At 44.2% G+C, this 19,238-nt stretch overlaps 1 protein-coding gene across 5 annotated transcripts in view; it reads left to right on the top strand.

The window, feature by feature from the left end:
- SCHIP1 (schwannomin interacting protein 1) overlaps positions 1–19,238 on the top strand; it is a 646,656-nt gene that overhangs the window by 605,832 nt on the left and 21,586 nt on the right. For 4 of the 5 annotated variants that reach the window (XM_060197568.1, XM_060197571.1, XM_060197569.1 and 1 more), the window contains one exon: positions 15,900–16,018. In XM_060197568.1, the coding sequence (XP_060053551.1) occupies positions 15,900–16,018 (119 nt within the window). Of the gene's footprint in view, positions 1–3,759; positions 4,100–15,899; positions 16,019–19,238 lie in introns of those variants that run through there. The other variant, XM_060197572.1, reaches the window with a different exon arrangement.

The following is a 19,238-nucleotide window of genomic DNA, read 5'->3' as shown; positions in this document are numbered from 1 at the left end:
CGAAAGCTAGGGTGTTTTCATTGTTCTGGGAAATAGTCTGAAATGGAAGGATAATGACTTTTAATGACACTTTCTCCCCCAACTTCCTTGAGTTGTGTCCCCAAAACTTAAGGTACACCTAGAGATCCTAGAGCTTTTGAAAATGTGTTTTATGGGGTTGTAGATCTGAAGTGAGACCCAATATTTGCACAGTGAGCTAGGTCCCTGCTGATGCAGACCCTCTGACCAGAGGCCACACTTGAGAAGAGCTCTAGGAAAATCAAAGGTCAGTCTACACAATAGGAAGCTCACATAAGCCATCCAGAAAATAATGCTGTAGCATCCTTCAGAGGGAGTTTGAGACTTTCTTACAGGGATGTCAAACAACCCCACTCCCTACACACACACGTAGCCATCTGTAGAGCTACCACCCTTGTCTCAGGATAGGCTTCATTACTGTCTACGTGTAGATCTTACATGGTCACTTCTCTTATGAGAAGAAGCCAAGGATTGGGAGGTAGCATAATGGTTATGCAAAAAGACTTTCATGCCTGATGTACCAGGTTCAATTTCCAGCAGTACTCTGGTAAAAGTAAGTAAATAAATAATAAAACTAATTTTAAAATAATAGTAATAATAAAGAGAAGGGTATGAAGCTGAGGAAGAGTGGTCTTCAGCGCTCTCTTATTTCTGGCCTTTAGGCCCATTATGGTAGGAAATTTCCATCTTGAATTTTGAAGTGCCCTTCTTTCAACAGATAATGTATTATATACATATATATATGTAAGTATAGGGTTATATTACTCCTGTATATGTTCATTTGAATATATGTATGTATGATAATGGGAGCTTAAGCACTTTTTATATTTGTCTAGCCTGTTAAATTTTTTAAAAAGATGTTAGTAATTAGGTTAATAATTTGATATATCATTAAATCTTTTTATATTTAATCTTGTAATCTCTAATTTTTTAGTATTTTATTTTATTTATTTATTCCCTTTTGTTGCCCTTGTTGTTTTATTGTTATAGTTATTATTGTTGTTGTCATCGTTGTTGGATAGGACAGAGAGAAACGGAGAGAGGACGGGAAGACAGAGAGGGGGAGAGAAAGATAGACACCTGCAGACCTGCTTCACCGCTTGTAAAGCGACCCCCTGCAGGTGGGGAGCCAGGGTTTGAACCGGGATCCTTATGCCAGTCCTTGTGCTTTGCGCCACCTGCGCTTAGCCCGCTGCGCTACAGCCCAACTCCCGTAATCTCTAAATTTTTATAATTTTACCCATGTTAATTTTAAATTACAGAATGCTTAGTGTAAAATACAGAAATTTATGAAATTTGCTGTGGCCACCCCTTTGCTTTATTCCCTTTTGAGCAAGTAGTTTGCACTGAAGCTTTCACTGGAAGGGCCCTAAGTGAACTAAAAATGTGTCCTGTGGTGGACAGCATTCTGAGGAGACAGTTCTCTGTATTTGTTTGTATGTGTTTACTCACACTCATTTCTGCCCACTCACATGTATAGGAGTGTAAGGCATAAATGTAGCCTCTAGATGCTGTGGGGAAAACAAGACAAAGAGAGCCACCCAGCTGTTGGGAGGAAGCCACTGTGAGGCTAGGAGCACGAAGGCTGGTGAGAGCCAGGAATTCACTGAACGTGCAGGGGCCTGAGCATTGCAAAGGGCTTTATTTTTGTTGTTTTGTTTTTTATTCCTGGAGCCTTATCAATGAGGACAGCTATGCAAAAGCTGGGTATCCCAGGTAAGTAATTACAAAATGCCCCAGTGTCTGGCATGGTTAGGTGCGTGCTGTTAGTTGGTTCTCTCTGTATCCACCCCTAGTTTTGCAAAGTTGTGCCTAGTTATTTAATTACTGATCATTTCTATGGAGACCACCAGTATGTGGTCTAGACACCCTCAGGAGGCGTTTAGAAGCAGGTTCAAGTTCTGTCTGATGTTTGTGAGCTGTCAAAAGGAGCAGGTTACTTAACCTCCTAGAGCACCTGCTCGACTGTAAGCACACTTGGTTGTTGTGAGTACTGCAGAGGGCATTAACTGACGCAATTAGGTAACTGCCGCAAAAGGCACTGTGAAAATTTAGGACAGGTGAGAGGCCCAGGAACAGCCCTGAATAGAGAAAGCCATTATTCTCACTGAGCATCTGTCATATGTAACATGCACACCTCATTCACTGTAACTGACCTCCTTTGAGGAACTAACACAACCAGGGGCCATCAAGGTTTTAACTCCAAGGCCTCAGCCTGGAGAATTCTTCACTGTTGGGACACTGGTTCTCCTCAGGCCAGCATTGCCCCACGCCTGGAGTTGCCCTGGGCTTCTAAATTTGGCTCTTGGTACCCAAGTTGAGGATGAGGTTTCTGGGTGGGAGGCTAATGTTTCTATGGAAAGCACCTGCCTTGGTCCAGATATGATTATAGATACACTGTGCAGTGGGCAGGGCTCCTGGGTGGACAGAAGAAATGGGGGTGTTTGTAGGGAGCACCTGCCCAAGTGCAGGTATGTGAGAAGCTATAGCTTGTCATTGTCCTCATTGGAAGCTGAGGGACAGTCATGAAGGCAAGAGGGTATGGAGTTGGGTTGTTGCAGTGACAAATATTTGTTTTATTTATTGCCTCCAGGGTTATCACTGGGGCTCAGTGCCTGCATTACAATTCTACTGCTCCTAGTGGCCATGCTTTTTTTTTTCCATTTTATTGGATAGGACAGAGTGTCATTGAGAGATGAGGGGGAGATGGAGAGGGAGAGAGAAAGATAGACACCTACAGACCTGTTTTGCCATCTATGAAGCATCCCCTATGCAGATGGGGAGCCAGGGGCTCAAACCTGGATCCTTGTACGTAGTTTGCGCTTAGTACTGTGTGTGCTTAACTGGGTATGCCACTGCCCAGCGCTCCCCCCACACACACACTCAAGTATTGGTTTTATAGAAACTGGACCACAATAAACTATACCATAAATTGACCACAAAGTGAAGTCTTAAAAACTCTTTTGGAGAGAGAGAAGTGGTCAGTGTGTGCGAGTGAAGTAGAGGTGCTGACACCAAAGGTTGCTTGAACCCTGTGCTGAGCAGTGAGGAGCTGGGCCAAGATTCAGACTGGAAAGTGTGCCGTCTGGTGATCCCAGTTCCTGCCCCACCTGGTCATGGTGCAGGATATATTGTTAAGGGAGGCTACTCAGCCCTTGGCTTCTCCTCTGGCCCATTTCCCCTGCAAACAACACTTGATTGTTTCAGATAGAGCACAGTCCTAGTTTTCGTCTGTAGCAGCAGAAATTAGGAGGGGCAAGTGTGTTTGTTTCTTGTACCATAACATCCTCCAGCTGTGGGCCTGGCCCTCTCCACATGCAGTAAACAAGCCAAAAGCCATGCAAAAAGCGAGGAAAGACAGGATTTTTGTGGAAAACCTACCCTGGGCTCCCTGTAAGCTGAAGTTGAAGGCCTACTTTCTCTTGCCATTGTTAATAGAACAAAGCACAGATTCAGCCCGGGCCCACCTGATGCTGGAGGTGGTTTTTAGCCTGTGCTGGGGCTTCTAGAAAAGATGACTTTCTAGACTCTTAGAAATGATGAGGGAAAGGGTGGGGAGGGAGGAGAAAGGCAAACCTCTGCCTTCCAGTTCAGTCTTTAAACTGCACAGTTGCTTTTGTCATGGGAACCCCAGCTTGGGGCTCCTCCCGCAGCCTAAGCTGGGGCCTGGGCATCTATTTTTATCCCCACACTCAACTTGAAGCCTCTGACAGTGCTTGTCCACACTCAGCCCTGAATGGAGCAGGAAAGGTGAGAAGGACCCAGGCAGGTCGCTCAGGGGACTGACACAGGGGAGACAGTGGGTGTCAGGCAGATGAGCCACAGAGCCCACAGGACAGCCCTAAGGTGGGCGGAGCGGTGTCCCAGGACAGTGGGCAGGACTGCACAGCCGCCCTGACTCGTGTCCACATGAGCCAGGGCCAGGGCACTGGGCAGCTGGCATAGGAACCTGTCCTGACTCATGGGGAGTTGTTTCCTCGGTGAAATTCATGAAGAGTTCAGGATGAATTTGGACAGTGATGGAATGAATGACATCATCAAGCAAGAAACCCCATTGGATATGGAGGGAAGTTATAAGAAGGTAAGGGCGGGGGGGCAGACTTTGTAAACGGGCAGACTATTTTCCATACTCACTAGCTGAGACCTCAAATTACCCAGGAAAGCAAATGCACAGAGCCCAGTGCATTGAGCAGGGAGGCATGTTTCTGCCCTTTCCAGATTCCCCTCATTAATATACAGCAGCTGTAATACACACACTGCTGTTCTGAAATTACCAATTGCTATTAAACATGTGACTGCTAGGCAGGCTTTCTGTGTAAAGGGATAATTTTTTTTAAATATTGATGTGTTAACAGTTTGCCAGCAACAAATAATCACTAAAAGTCTTAACCTACCTTTTTTAAGTTTGACTCTTTAAAAATGAAAAATGTAAAGATTCACTAAGGGAAGTTTGGGGCTTTAAAAAAAAAAAAACGGGTAGAACATTTGCTCTTCTTTTGCTTGCCTCTCCCTTCAAAAGTCAGTAAATATATTTTTGGAGTGTTTTACAGGGTAATTGTCTGATAATAGCAGACCCAAGTAAAAATAGCTTTATTTATTTGGGTGAGGCCATGAAACTAAATGACCATGTACATGTGTCTGTCCACAGAAGGCTAAATAAATACCCTTTGTCCTTCTCTGTCATTTTCCTTAAGTCAAGGGTAGGTCCCAGTAAAGCAGCATGAGAAGAAAGTACCCATCCCTCGTGGGCTAGAGCAAAACTCTCTCCCTGAGAGGCAAGTGAGTGAACACATACAGAACAGCAACACTTGCTGCTAAGTGTTTAGCTTGACTAAATATGTCACTTTTTTTTTCAGAGTAAGATGTAGAAAGACCCTCTCATTGCAGTAGACCCTGTAGTGCTGTAGTATAAACTATGGCAAGTTAACTTTTATCCTTGTAACCATGTATATGTATATGGCCATATGCTAAGTTTATATGTTTTCTATATAAAATATTTCACAGTAGTTTATGTGCTTTCTCCTGAAGCTTTTAAGTATGTAAAACAGGCTTAAATAACTTTTGAGTTTTCTATCCCCTATGAGTCCTAAGAAGGGAATAAGCCCAAGGTAACAAATGGACAGAGTTTTGGAACCCTCCAGTCCCAGCTGTCCCTGCCTGCAGCAGTAACTGTCTGGGGACTTTTGGGATCAGCTGCTGCCCTTCTCAGCACCCAGGGACCTGCCAATTGTATCTCAGACAGAAAAGTAAGGGTTGGTTGCACTTAGGAAAAATATAAGACATTCTGTTGCTTATAAGAAAGTAATGACCACTATGGCCTCAGCCATCTTAGACTAGGAGGGAGCTCAGATGCCTGGAACAGAGTGAATGCTGGTAGGCCGCAATCTGATACAGCACATCCAGCAACAAACACATGGGCTCAAGTGGTTGCAAAAGGTACTGGTTGTGTAACCTGCATCCAACCAGAGCCACAGAAGGCTATATGCAATTTCAGAGGGTGAGAGGACCAGGCAGGTTCACACAAAAGGTCAGAAGGTGCAGCTCCTAACAGGGGAGTTCTTGGTATCCATTGTTCTAGACCACAGCAGATACGAAAGTCATTTCCTTTCATTTCTGCTTTTAAACTACCTCTTTTGAGCAGGGTTTTCAAATGTCTCGTGGTTGCTGTGACAGTTTTGTCATGCTGTGAAAATAAAGTTGGTGGCTCTATGGAGAACTTGCAGTCAGGTGGGCCACCTAGGCCTTCTTTAAAATGGATAGAAAAAAGGCTGGGGAAATAGCATAATGATTATGCAGAAAGACTTTTTTATTATTAATTAAGGAATAGTTACTATTTCTTTATTTTTCTTTATTGGGGAATCCAATGTTTTACAGTTGACAGTAAAATACAGTAGTTTATACATGTGTAATGTTTCTCAGTTTTCCGCATAACACTCTCACCTCCACCAAGGTCCTTCTCCAGCAAAAAGACTTTTGTGCCTGAGCCACCAAAGGTACCAGGTTCTATCCCAGCACTACCTTAAGCCAGAGCTGACCAATTCTCTAGTTAGAAAGAAAGAAGGAAAGAAAGAAAGGAAGAAAAGAAAGAGAGGAAGAAAGAAAGGGCGAGCAGCTATTTTCCTAATTAAACACTTCTCTTGCTGAGGAGTTATTCTGATGCAGTCTCCGCCCCCAGGTTTTACTACGCCCCGCGAAATCCTAGCATTGCCCCCTTCAACCAATCCTGGCCCTACACGTCACCCCTGGTTGTCGCCCAATAAAAAGCCCCCTCACCCCCCCCCCTCAGGGCTCTTAGCTCTCCCTCTCTGAGGTCTCACTCCCTGCTCTCCCCCCGTGGTCGGCCATTGCCAGCTGGCTCCACGTGGTCTGAACCAAAACCCCCCCCATCCTATAATAAAGATTTGTGTACCCCTTTGCTCTGGACGTCTGCTCTCTTCTCTGCGGTGCAGCCCGACACCAGACCACCACAACAACATCTGGCACCCAACGTGGGGCTCGAACCCATGACCCTGAGATTAAGAGTCTTATGCTCTACTGACTGAGCTAGCCAGGCTTGGCAAGATAGCATACCTGGGAAGGCATCTGCTTTGCTCTGAGTGAGGCCCAAGTTCATGACCCCAGTTCACTGCATGGTGGTACTATGGCTCTGGGGAAAGCTTCAGTGTGTGGTATCTCTCCCTCCTCTCTCTTCAAAGTTCTTTTCAACTTTCCCTTACGGTACTTGTTGACTATCGGTCTCGTGCCGGTATTTAGCCTTAGATGGAGTTTACCTGAGGGAAACTTCGGAGGGAACCAGCTACTAGATGGTTCAATTAGTCTTTCGCCCCTATACCCAGGTCGGACCACCGATTTGCACGTCAGGACCGCTACGGACCTCCACCAGAGTTTCCTCTGGCTTCGCCCTGCCCAGGCATACACTTCGTTTTCTAAGTTTGGTTGAATAAGTAAAAAATCTAGTTTGATGCCATAAAACTGGTCTGTGGGCCTTTTTGTCCTTTAGTAAAATATATTTGAGCCTGTCTTTCCAATATGCACATTTTATTCACAAGTCACATACATGTCACACACGTGGCACTGTAAAGTAAATTATGTAAGTAGAAACGTATATACACATGGATATTTTGAAAATAAAAATACAAGTTTTATTTTATTTATTTATTTTTGCCTCCAGGCTTATCTCTGGGGCTCGGTGCCTGCACTATGAATCCACGGCTTCTGGAGGCCATACTTTCCCATTTTTGTTGCCCTTGTTGTTATTGTTATTGTTATTGCTGTTGCTGTTGGATAGAACAGAGAAAAATCGACAGTGGAGGGGAAGACAGAGGGGGAGAGAAAGACACCTGTAGACCTGCTTCACCGCCCATGAAGCGACCCCCCCTGCAGGTGGTGAGCCAGTAGCTTGAACTGGGATCCTTACTCGGGTCCTTGAGCTTTGCACCACGTGCACTTAACCTGCTTCACTACCACCCAGTCCCCAAAAATACAAGTTTTTAAAAAATATTTATTTATCCCTTTTTTGTTGCCCTTGTTGTTTTATTGTTGAAGTTATTACTGTTGTTGTTATTAATGTCACTGTTGTTGGATAGGGCAGAGAAAAATGGAGAGCGGAGAGGAAGACACAGGGGGAAAGAAAGACACCTACAGACCTGCTTCACCACCTGTGAAGCCACTCCCCTGCAGGGGAGCCAGGGGCTCGAACTGGGATCCTTACGCTTGGTGCCACGTGCGCTAAACCCGCTGTGCTACTGCCCAACTCCCCCAAAATACAAGTTTTAATAATTTCTTCTTTCGCCTCCTGCCACTTTGAAGCCTATTTTCAAAACTATCAGAGAAGGGTCAACAAGATAGTGTGCCTGCTTTGCCATCTGCTCAATCCACGTTTGAACCTGGCTCCCATCACACTAGAGGCAGCTTCAGTGTTGTGGCCTCTTCTCTGTCTCTGTCTATCTGAAAAAGCTGGCCCAGATCACTGAAGCCCTGACAACCACAAACAAAAAAAAGAAATGGGGGAAGAGGCTGGGTGGTGGCACACCTGGTGGGGTGAGTGCATGTGCTACAGTGCACAAGGATCTGGGCTCGAGCCCCCATCCCCACCTGCAGAGGGAAAGCTTTACGAGTGGTGAAGCAGTGCTGCAGGTGTTTTTCTGTCTCTCTTCCTCTCTAGTTCCCCTTTCCCTCTCAATTTCTGACTATCTCTATCCAATAAATAAATAAAGGTAATAAAAAAATCTAAAAACAAAAAGCTTTTTTTTCTCTTTTTTTGCCTCCAGGATTATTGCTGGGCCTCAGTGCCTGCACCATGAATCCACTGCTCCCGTAGGCCATTTTTTCCCCCTTTTGTTGCCCTTGTTGTTGTAGTCTTGTTGTGGTTATTATTGTTATTGTTGATGTCGTTCGTTGTTGGATAGGACAGAGAGAAATGGAGAGAGGAGGGGAAGACAGAGAGGGGGAGAGAAAGACAGACACCTGAAGACCTACTTCAACACCTGTGAAGCGACGCCCCTGAAGGTGGGGAGCTGGGGCTCAAACCAGGATCCTTCTGCCAGTCTTTGCGCTTTGCACCACCTGCACTTAACTCGCTGCGCTACCACCCGACCCCCAAAACAAAAAACTTTTTAAAAAGTTTTAAATAAACAAATTGATTAGAGGATCACTGAGCCCCTACCCAAGTATAGTAGACTTTCCCAAACCAGTTGCACAAAAAGTATCCTGTGTCTTAGGAATTATTTGACAAAGTTTTAGAGTTAGGCAAACAGCCTCAGAGGAAGGGTCGCTTCCAGTGGCTAAATTTGATTCCACTGAGGTTGGAAGAGCATGTGTAGGTCCTTTACTGGGGGATGTCCTAGCAGTCAGAAAGACCCAGCTTTGTTCACTGGCGATAGTGTACCAGCAGCACTCTCAGTGTCCAAGAAGGGGGTGTGTGGACAGAGCCTGTGCACACTCAGCCCCTCACTGCCCAGCCTCCCTTTGAGCAGCTGCTGAGCCACCTGCAGACACCCACACGAGACTCACCCCAGTGGCTCATGGCATGCAGTCACCAGTCTGCCTCCTTTCGACATCCCTCCCCAAGAGCCCTCCGGGTCCCTGGTGTCACGTGCAGTGACCACAGCTTCTCCCATCCCCAGGGCTACCAGTTCAGATGGCAAGGTGCATACACAGATAAGCCTAGTGGAGTTGCTGCCTGTAGGAAGCTTCAGAGAGCAGCATGGTCCAGCGACCCCAGCCTCACCCAGTGGAGAGGAAACCTAGCAGATGCCACTTGGTTTGGGGCAGAAGAGTACCCCACAATCCTAGGGCAGAGCCAGGCAGGGAACTGTCTGCTCTCAAACTCCTGGCCACTCCTCAGAGTCAGGCGAACAGGCCTGTGACAGTAACTGAGGGAGCTGCTTTGTCCCCAGGGCTAACTCCAGTTCTGTGCATCCAATTACAGTAAGAGATGGGGAGGCACTGGTGGAAAATTAGGAGACCGAAAGGAACAATGTTTACATGGAGGCCACAGCTGTGCCGAGTGTTTCAAAGGTGAATGGAAATGACTGCTGATAAACTACAGTGAACAGGACTGAAAACCAGCTGCCACTGTAGGCAGGAGCCACCCGCCCCCACAGTCACAGAGGAAAAGCTGCTGTCACCCCATTACTCTCTGGTCACTGAGCCCGGGGCTGGCCTGCCTCAGCTCCCCAGGGACAGTGTCTCCTACTCAGGCCAAGCCCCCTCCTTCCTTTCTCAGAGTAATTGGCCTGGTTTCTCTCAGATGCTATAAATGTGCAGCTTTTGGCTCCTAGTCCAGGCTTCTCAACATCTTCACCCCAATAGCACAGCCAGATTAGCTCCTACTATCAGAGAACGGACTGTTTAAGGAAGCCAGATTTTCTGGATATAAGTTGTTTATCAGTGGTTTACTTCTTAATCGAAATATATAGTCTACTGCCATACCACCCTGAACACACCCAATCTCATCTGATCTCAGAAGCTAAGCAGGGTTGGGCCTGGATGGTAAAGAAATATAATTCACATAGCACAAAAGTCACCATCTTAAAGTGTACACTTGTAGGTTTTTTTAGTATATATATAAAATAGTGCAAAGATCATTTCAGAACATTTTTATCACTCCTCTAAAGAAGTCATCAATCACTCCTAGATTCCACAGCCACACAACCACTAGTCCTCTGTCTGGGTTGACCTATTCTGGTCATGTCTGGCTGTCTTAGTTCCATTTGTTCACCTTTTCTCTCCCTCTAGTGTGAAATGTCCCTGCCACCTCATCACTTTCTCTCCAGGTCAAACACCAGGCCTGGACTTTCTGTATAGTATTTCATTCAATTGTTAAAGCAATCTGAAAAATCAGTATTCTTTTTCTCAAATGAGGAGGAGAAGCTAGAACTTAAAGACTTTCTGCCATAGTGGTGTCACAATCATGGTGTTAACTTTGGCCTTCCTGACCCCAGATCCCTGCCCCAACCCCCACATTCCTGACTGCTTCTCTGTCCATGTTAGATCCACCTGACATGGGAATTGGGGCCCACCTCTTGCTTGGGCTTAACTGTTTTCTATCTGTGCAAGTGTGTGACTGTTGAGTTCTCACTATGATGCTGAGATGTTGTCATGGGTTCCTGAAGGGAACCTGTTAGAAAGAGGGTCCCCAGTCAGCAACCCCCTGTGTGGAGAAGTATTTCCCCAGCAGTGGTGGGAAGACAGAGAGCACAGGCCCAGTGGTTTGTGCTGGGATGTACTGCTCACAGGGAGAAAATCTATTTTGTCTTCAACCTTAGCATGTGAGGTGGAAATGCTTCCATCACAGCGGTCCTTTCTGTGGCTTCTACCTTGGACTACTTCACCTCTATCCAGGTTCCCATAAGCCAGTGAGTGTCTGCTGAGCTTCCACCTGAGGTGTTTATTAAATGTCTGTGCTGGGGCCTTTAGCCTCTGCAGCCACAGGCTGTGGGCAGCTGATCAGACCATCACAGGGTCAGCCTGTAACCATACAGCCCCACACTGCACCTGGGTGCCTGGCTTTAGAGACGGCCACCTACCTCCCCAGGTGTCTGAGGACCCCAGCCCAGGAGCCTTTCCCCTGGATGCCCACCAGGAAAGGAATGCAGACTAGGCCCCATGAATGTCAACCTGGGTGGTAGAAAAGACAAGAGCAGGATGCCTGTATTTGCTTACTCATCACCTCTCTGGACAGGCTAAGTGTCTGAAATGGAAAACACCAGAAATATAAACTGAAAAACAAGATTCCAGATTTAGTGGCTAGTGGTACAGTCGTAGAGTCTGGGCTATTTAACTTAGGTTTCCATTAGTAACCGCAAAGCTTTGCTCAGGGGATGTGTAATAAGATGCAAGAACTTGCTATCACCTGCCCAGGGCAAGTGTTGATGCACCGAGCACTCAAGCACACTATTTTCTTACCCAGATGCTGCTTTCTCTTGTTGATCTTGGGCCAAACCTATGGGGAAATAATTTGAAAGTACCAACTTTGGGCCTTCCATTGGAGTTTTACTTGTTTGTTCTAAAGGAGATAAATTGCCTGATTCTTTACTTCTGGTTCCTCATACTGTCAAGTTCTAGGTGTGCCCCTCCCCCCCCATACACACACTGGGCCACAGCCTCTCTAAATTCTGTACATTTTAGAATAAAACTGCCTTTTCTCAGAGCTGAGGTGGGAGCCAGAGGGACTCAGCTTTCCTAAGGAGAGCATCCCTAGTGTCCCTGGTGGGTGATGCTAATGGTGACGAGCCAGATGTCACCAGGCAATAGATTGCACAGAGCCTGGGGATCACTAATGGTTTCAAAAGAGACTTCCCGGTAAGGCCCCAGCAGCAGCTGGATGGACAGGTGAAAGCCCCTGGACTTACTGGGCTGACTGTGCACAAGGTTCAGGTCTGGTTCAGTGAAAGCACCACCAAAGTCTCTTCTGCTTGGTTCAGATTACAGCATAGGCATCCTCTGGGTCTTGGTTAGCCAGCCTCTGAGCATGCCCAGGCTTTCTGAATCTGAACGTGGCTTGTTTTCTCAAGCCTCCAGGGGGCTCTCCTACAAGATCAAGTTTGAGACCTGCCCTTTGAAGGAGACACAGGAGCCTCCATCCTACTTAATCTTCCTGGGCCCTAGGGACCAGAGTGTCCTCTCCTCTGAATAAACAGCCTTGGGAAGCTGTTCCCCAGAGGCACCTTCTGTCCTCGCTCCCATTGGTGACAGAAGACATTTCTTCCAGAGGTTTCTTCTAAGAGAGTGACCTTCTAGAAGTTAGCTGGTCCCCTACCCCCTATAATCTCTTAGGCAGCGGGGACTCAGGCATCTCTGAATCAGAGGCCCCACTGATTCGGCACACCCCAAAGTCTGATGGCCATGCTGAAAGGTGGAGGGAGGCAATGCTAGAAATGCCTGCTAGGGCATTGAGTCCTGAGACTGCTGCATGTTTAAAAAAATTTTTTTTTAATTTATTTGTGTAGAGACAGAGAGGAATCAAGAGAGGACTGGGGAGATAGAGAGGGAGACGGAGAGATAGAGATACCTGCAGCCCTGCTTCACCACTTATGAAGCTTCCCCCCTGAAGGTGGGGGGTGGGGACTTGAACCCAGGTTCTTGTGCATTGTAGCATGTACACCACCACCTGCATTTTTAAAGTACCATGTTCAGGGGCTAGGAGACAGCTCACCCTGTAGAATACGCACCTCAACATGCACAAGACCTTGGGTTCGAGCTTTGACACTACATGAGAGTAACACAGCACCAAGGGAAGCTCTGGAGATGATGGAGCAGTGCCACCATCTCTCTCCTCTCCTCTCTGTTTCTCTCCTTTCTCTCTTTCTCTAAATAGAAAATTAAAAAGTTGGACCCAGGAGGCTACCCCGTTAGAATCAAGCATGTGTAAGACCCTGAGTTCATTCCCATGCACCACACTAAATAATAATAATAAAATAAACAGAATGTTCAGTAATGAATGGAGCATTAGTTCCCTGGTGAACTACCTGTAGAAGAAAAGACAAAATTGGGGTCGGGCAGTGGCGCAGTGGGTTAAGCGCATGTGGCGCAAAGCGCAGGGACCGGTGTAAGGATCCCGGTTCGAGCCCCCGGCTCCCCACCTGCAGGGGAGTCGCTTCACAGGCGGTGAAGCAGGTCTGCAGGTGTCTTTTTCTCCCCCTCTCTGTCTTCCCCTCCTCTCTCCATTTCTCTCTGTCCTATCCAACAACGAACAACATCAACAATGGCAATAATAATAAATAATAATAATAAATAAACACTAAAAAAAAAAGAAAAGACAAAATTGGGAATAGATGGAGTGGGGGAAGAGAAGGGAATCAGGCAGCAGTGGAAGGCCTAACATGCGGGGGAAGCATTGTTTTCATTCCTTTCCACACATCTGGGTCTATCTATCCAGGCTCCCAGACTGCTCTGTGCTGAGCTCACACCCATAGTGTTATGGTCACCAGACCCTCTGGTACCTCAGAAGGCGCCCTGAGTCTCCTGTTCATCTAGGGGATCAGGGCCCTGCTTTTTCAGTGGCCACACAGGCCCCTAATTATCATCAGGCTCATGAAGCAGCTGCTTGAGGGGCCTGAGCACCAGATGCTGTGGGTTTTCTCTAGAAAGGCATTCCCTAGATATGTCCCTGAGAACCCAGTGGCCCCACAGCCGCCTCACAAACAGACATTTTAGAAATGCACAGAAATCTCCAGCTTGTCAGTTTATGTCCAGATTATGTGTGACAGGGGGTGACAGAGGGGACAGAGCCTCCAGCATGCTGCTGGTGGTGGGAGACCGGGCTAGAGGGGTGGATGAAGGCAGGACCAGCAGAGAGACTCAGGAAAGTCTGTATATGTGGGTTGGGGACACCCAGATCCTAACTGTGTCTAAGGAGCAGGGACACCCATGTCCCGAGGGTAATGGGGACTTCTCACTGTGAAAGCAGGATTTGGAGGACTAATTCTGACAGCTATGGTTATTACAGATACCTAGCCCCCTAGGCCTGGTACCCGGCCCAACAGTTTACCTAAATCCCTCTACACTCCTCTAAGCAACAGGTTTGAGCCTTTTCATGCATGTTGCTATATAATACATCTAAAAGTCAGAAGGACAGTAACTCCAATATAAAACTTTGAAAGTTCTCAGACATTCACAGAAAAAAGGAAGGAAGGAAGGAAGGAAAGCTAGGACTAATAATTCAGGAAAAAAGCAATTACAGCAGCTAATAACCATTTAAATAGTTGAGCTCATTGATAATCACATTAAAATAAGAATATGACTTCTGCTTATCATGTTAGAAACAGCAGGTGTGTGTGTGTGTGTGTGTGTGTGTGTGTGTGTGTGTGTGTGTGTGTGTGTGTGTGTGTGTGAAAATGTTCTGCAAACAAGCCTTGGTGTAGTGAGAGCATCGCCTTGGCGCTCATATGGGCGTGCATATTGGAACTGCTTTTCTCTCGAGCACTGTGACAGGATGTGTCCAGAGCCTCAACAAATACTTAGACTAGTTCATTTAACAATTCCACTTCCAGAGGGAGCAGTCGGATATGTGGAGAGGGGTCTGTGTACAAACACCAATTTCCATGGTCAGTCTTCCTTTCTTCCTCTCTCTCTTTCTTTCTTTTTCTTTCTTCCTTCCTTCCTTCCTCTCTCTCTGGGGGGAGTGTGTGTGTGTGTGTGTGTGTGTGTGTGTGTTTATAAAATGATTTACAAGATATAAACTAACAGGGGTATAATTCCACACCACTCCCACCACCAAAGTTCTGTGCCCCCACACCTTCCAAAAGTAACCACTGTAATTCTTTCAAGGTCATAGATATGGACTATATATATATATATATTCATGTTCATGTATTTCAGTTCTCTATGTTCTACTTACAAGTGAAATCATCCCATAGTTGAGCTTTACTGCCTTACTTGCTTCACTAACCATAGACATTGCCAGTCCTATCCATCACCAAAGGGTGGGTGATGGTGATATGCTGTGACCCATTTGGAGCTAGGGCTTGAACTGCATGCAGCCTCATGCATGGCAAGGCACATGCCCTACCAGTGAGCTTTCTTTCCAACTCTGTAGTGTTAACTAAGGAAACCATTACTGATGTTCTCTCTCATTGTGTGAAGGGCTTAGAAGCTCAGCATGTTGAGTTTTTATAGGAAACCAAATGAAAACATGCAAATGCCCATAGCCACATGACTTACCAAACCTGTCCCCTCTCAAAACCACCTGCCTGCCTTCCACACATGAGCTGATGGGCAAGTCAGATTCATTGTTGGGGCTACTCACATCTGCAACTGGGGAGTTCATGTAACTCTTGAACAGAATCAACAGGTCCATCAACAGGCTACAGGCTTGATGGAGGGAAGTGTGTGTATGTGGCGGGGCAGGGTGTCCATCTGTCCATCCATCCGGTTTTGCTCAAGTAGTGCCATGGACATCTGTCTTGGTACATGTTGGCCGAATGAATTAATGTTGTTGCCAGAAAATGGAATGAAATTCAATATAAGGAAGAAAGATAACTCAGGTAAAGATCACATTTAAAAGAAAAAAAAATTTTCATTTAGGTTGAATGGTTTGCCTCTCTCCGTGACCTTATTCTGTCATATCTAGGAAGGAAAAAGAATGATTATGCACCAAACCATCTAGGTCTCTCCTGGTGCTGACCAGTTTTACTACATGGTAATTTCCTATGCTAGCACCAGAAAGAACTCTATGAGTTGAAATTGCTCACAGGAGCAGAACCAGAAGAGTCTGGTTTCATTTCAGTTCTTAAATAATTCCAATACTCATGTGCGGCAGCCTGTTTATTTATTTTTCATCTAATGTTACCATCCTTAGAAACTTAGCAGTTAGGCTGCCTGTGGCTGTAAGATATCTGTTCACTTATCAGCATTTTTTTACTTTCCTGAAATTCTAGGCACAGAAGAATGAGAGAGAATCTATTCGACAGAAGTTGGCACTTGGAAGCTTCTTTGATGATGGCCCAGGAATTTACACCAGCTGTAGCAAAAGTGGGAAACCAAGCCTTTCCTCTCGGTGAGTACTCCTTTGAGTTGTTTCCCTGATAAGCACCTAATGGATTTTGTCATCTAAGTATTTAATAAGAGATGCCCTTTAAGCTCTCAAGTATTTTTTTATAATATGACCATGTTTATTTGAATTCCAGGCAGATCCCTCTCCATCTGTTTGTTGGATTTGGCTTTGGGGTTTTAGTTTTGGAGTTTGGGGGCCTATTTGCCTGGCCACTTGTGGTCAGATTTCTGTATCTCAAGATATTTTTATTTTGTTTGGTCTGGTTTTGTTTTTTCTGCACACAATACTGATTTGCACTATGATGGAGAAGCCACATACTTAAGCTTGTCGGCCGATGCTTAGAGAAGTGTGGCAGGCCACAGATTTCCTGTTCAGCAGCCCCAAAGCTTCCAGCCTCATCCTGACAGACTGGATTGCAATGACTATGATAACTAAGAAAGGCAATACCCACCCTATCACTCACTATTTGTTATAGTGCTTAGTCTTTCCTCTATGTGGTTTTTTAGGCCTTCCTCTTCTTTATTTTTATTTTCATGAAAGAGATTCAAACCTGGGACCTCCTACAAGCATGGGCCTATGGTCCATGTGAGTTTTTTTTTTTTTCTTCATTTTAATTTATTACAGAATATCATTAATTACTCACATAACTTCCAACTTGAGTACAGTAAAATTATAATTTGACCTAGGTAAGAGAACATAGACCAGATCTTCTCAAGCTTCAATGTGTTTATGAATCCCTAGGTATTTTGTTAAAGTACTGGTTCTAATTCAGCAAGCCCAGCTAAGGCTCAAGATTCTACAGTTCTAACAAACTCCTAGCCATTGTCCCTGCTGCCTTTGCCCTGCTTTGATTATGGAGGCTCTAGACAGTCTACAGAATTCACTGTGATGAATAAGGGCACCTGTGCTTATGACCATGCTTGTACATGTCTGTTGTTCATATGCAAGAGTCTCAGTGTATTCCTAGGAATGGGAATTACTGGGGAGAATCTGTGGATGTTCACATTTGGAAGTGAATAGTAATGTGTTCTCCAAAATGGTCGCAACCAGTTACACTTCTAATAGTGTCTCAGAAAAACTCTGAATCTGTATCCTTTCTAATGCTTGACAGTGGCAATTTCTCTTACATTTTATTAATGGGTATAAGTGGTATTTCCTTGTGTTTACTGGTCCTCTTTCTTTCCCTTCTGTGAAATGGCTCTTTGAGTCTTATAAGAAAATTTCTATTGAATTCTTTGTATTTTCCCTATTGATTTAAGGTTCTTTAGGCATGATACTACTCCAGAATATATTTGTTAGATGTGTTATAAATGTCTTCCCCCTGTAACTTGTCCTTTCATATCTCTCTTCATCATCTAAAGTTGTTAATTTTAATATAATTAGTTTTTAAAGTTTTAATCAATCTGGAAGTGATTTCACAATGTAATAAAGAAGAAAAGTTCAATTCATATTTTTTCTGTGCACATGATTACTTTTTACATCATGTTTACTAAATAATCCTTTTTATTTTTATTCATTTTTAAAAAATATTTATTTATTCCCTTTTGTTGCCCTTGTTTTTATTGTTATTGTTATTGATGTCATCAAATACTCCTTTTTAAAAAAGTTAATTTTTTTTTATTGCCACCAGGGTTATTGCTGGGGCTCAGTGTTGGCACTACAAATCCACTGCTCCCAGTTGCCATTTTTTCCTCTTTTCTTTTTCTTTTATTTGATAGAACAGAGAGAAATTGAGAGGGGAGGAAGAGATAAGAGAGTAAAAGCTATACATCTACAAGCCTGCTTTGGTGCTCATAAGGCATCTCCCCTACTCCCACCCCCAGGTAACCTAATGAAGTCCAGCAGTCTGGTTTTGACTGGAGTTGCCTGGGATCCATTGGCCAGTCAAGGGTGGGGGTGGATTACATTTTGCAGTATGACATCTTCCCACCCATAAGTATGGCCTGTTGCTTTTTATTCATATTAGGATATATCTTAGGGTATTAGAATATGAATATTTCTGAATAAGGATGCATGATCTTTCAAACAAAGATAGTTTATACCTTTTGTTATATTTATTTCTAGATATTATCTTAAATTCTCTTTGGTAGTGCTTTCTTGGGTTTTGATACTGGCAAATAGAAATGCAACTTACTTTCTATTCTGATCTTCTATTTGGTCTTTCTATTGTTATTGTTCTTGCTAATTCTCTCTTACTTTTATGTCTAATAAAGTTGCCTGTAGATTCTTTGGAATTTTTCAAGCAAATCATCTACCTCCAGAAAAGCATCTTTATTTATTTGCATATCAATTAATTGTGTATAACATTTCCTCACTTAGGATGATGTTAATTTTGTTTCTCTTAATGATGTTCCCCTGTCTTCATAATTTACAAAAAAACTTCTATCATGTATGGGTATAGATTTTGAACAATCCTTGCATACCTAATATAAAGCAAATAAGTTGAAGATGTATTTTTAGAGATTATTGAACTTTATAATATTAACATTTTATGACATTTATTAACTGGCTTTGTCTTTAATATTATATGTATACATTTAATATTATAAATAATGTTCATAAGTGACAGCTTGTTGTAGTCTTAAACTATTTTTCATAGTTTCATTTGTCAGGAGTATGTTGCCTAAAATTAGTTAGCTATTATTTCCTTTTTCATGTTGTCTAAGAGAAATCTGCATGGGGGCCAGGCTGTGGTGCACCTGGTTGAATGCACATGGTAACATGTACAAGGACTTGGGTTCAAGCCCCCAGACCCACCTGCAGGGGTGAAGCTTCCTGAGCAGTGAGGCTGTACTTTGAATGTCTTTCTTTCTCTCTCCCTCTCTATCTCTTCTTTCCCTTTCAATTTCTCTGTCTCTATCCAATAAAATAAAAATAAATTGAAAAAAGGGAAAATCTACATGATGCCAGAAAGATACATTTCTCACCTGTATGACATCTGTGCCTGGTGTTTCTCATTGTGTTTGTTTTAACTGTCCATTTTCTACATGACTTTGAGATTGCACATTTTCAGCTTTTTCTCTAGTAACTTCTAATGACTTGCATTTTTTTTATAATGTGTCCATTTCCTTTAATTTTTTAAATGACACATTCTCATTTCACAGACTATTAGTTTTGGCTGAATCCCTTATTATCCTCTCTTCTGATCTGCACACTGCCCGTGGTTCTTCTCATTTGTTTTTTTTTTTTTTTTTTTTGCTCACATTTGATTTCTGATCATTAT

The sequence above is a fragment of the Erinaceus europaeus genome, chromosome 9 (genome assembly GCF_950295315.1).
Source record: "Erinaceus europaeus chromosome 9, mEriEur2.1, whole genome shotgun sequence".
Taxonomy (NCBI): domain Eukaryota; kingdom Metazoa; phylum Chordata; class Mammalia; order Eulipotyphla; family Erinaceidae; genus Erinaceus; species Erinaceus europaeus.
Note: the sequence above shows the minus strand (reverse complement) of the source record. Positions and strands in the feature narration are given on the sequence as shown.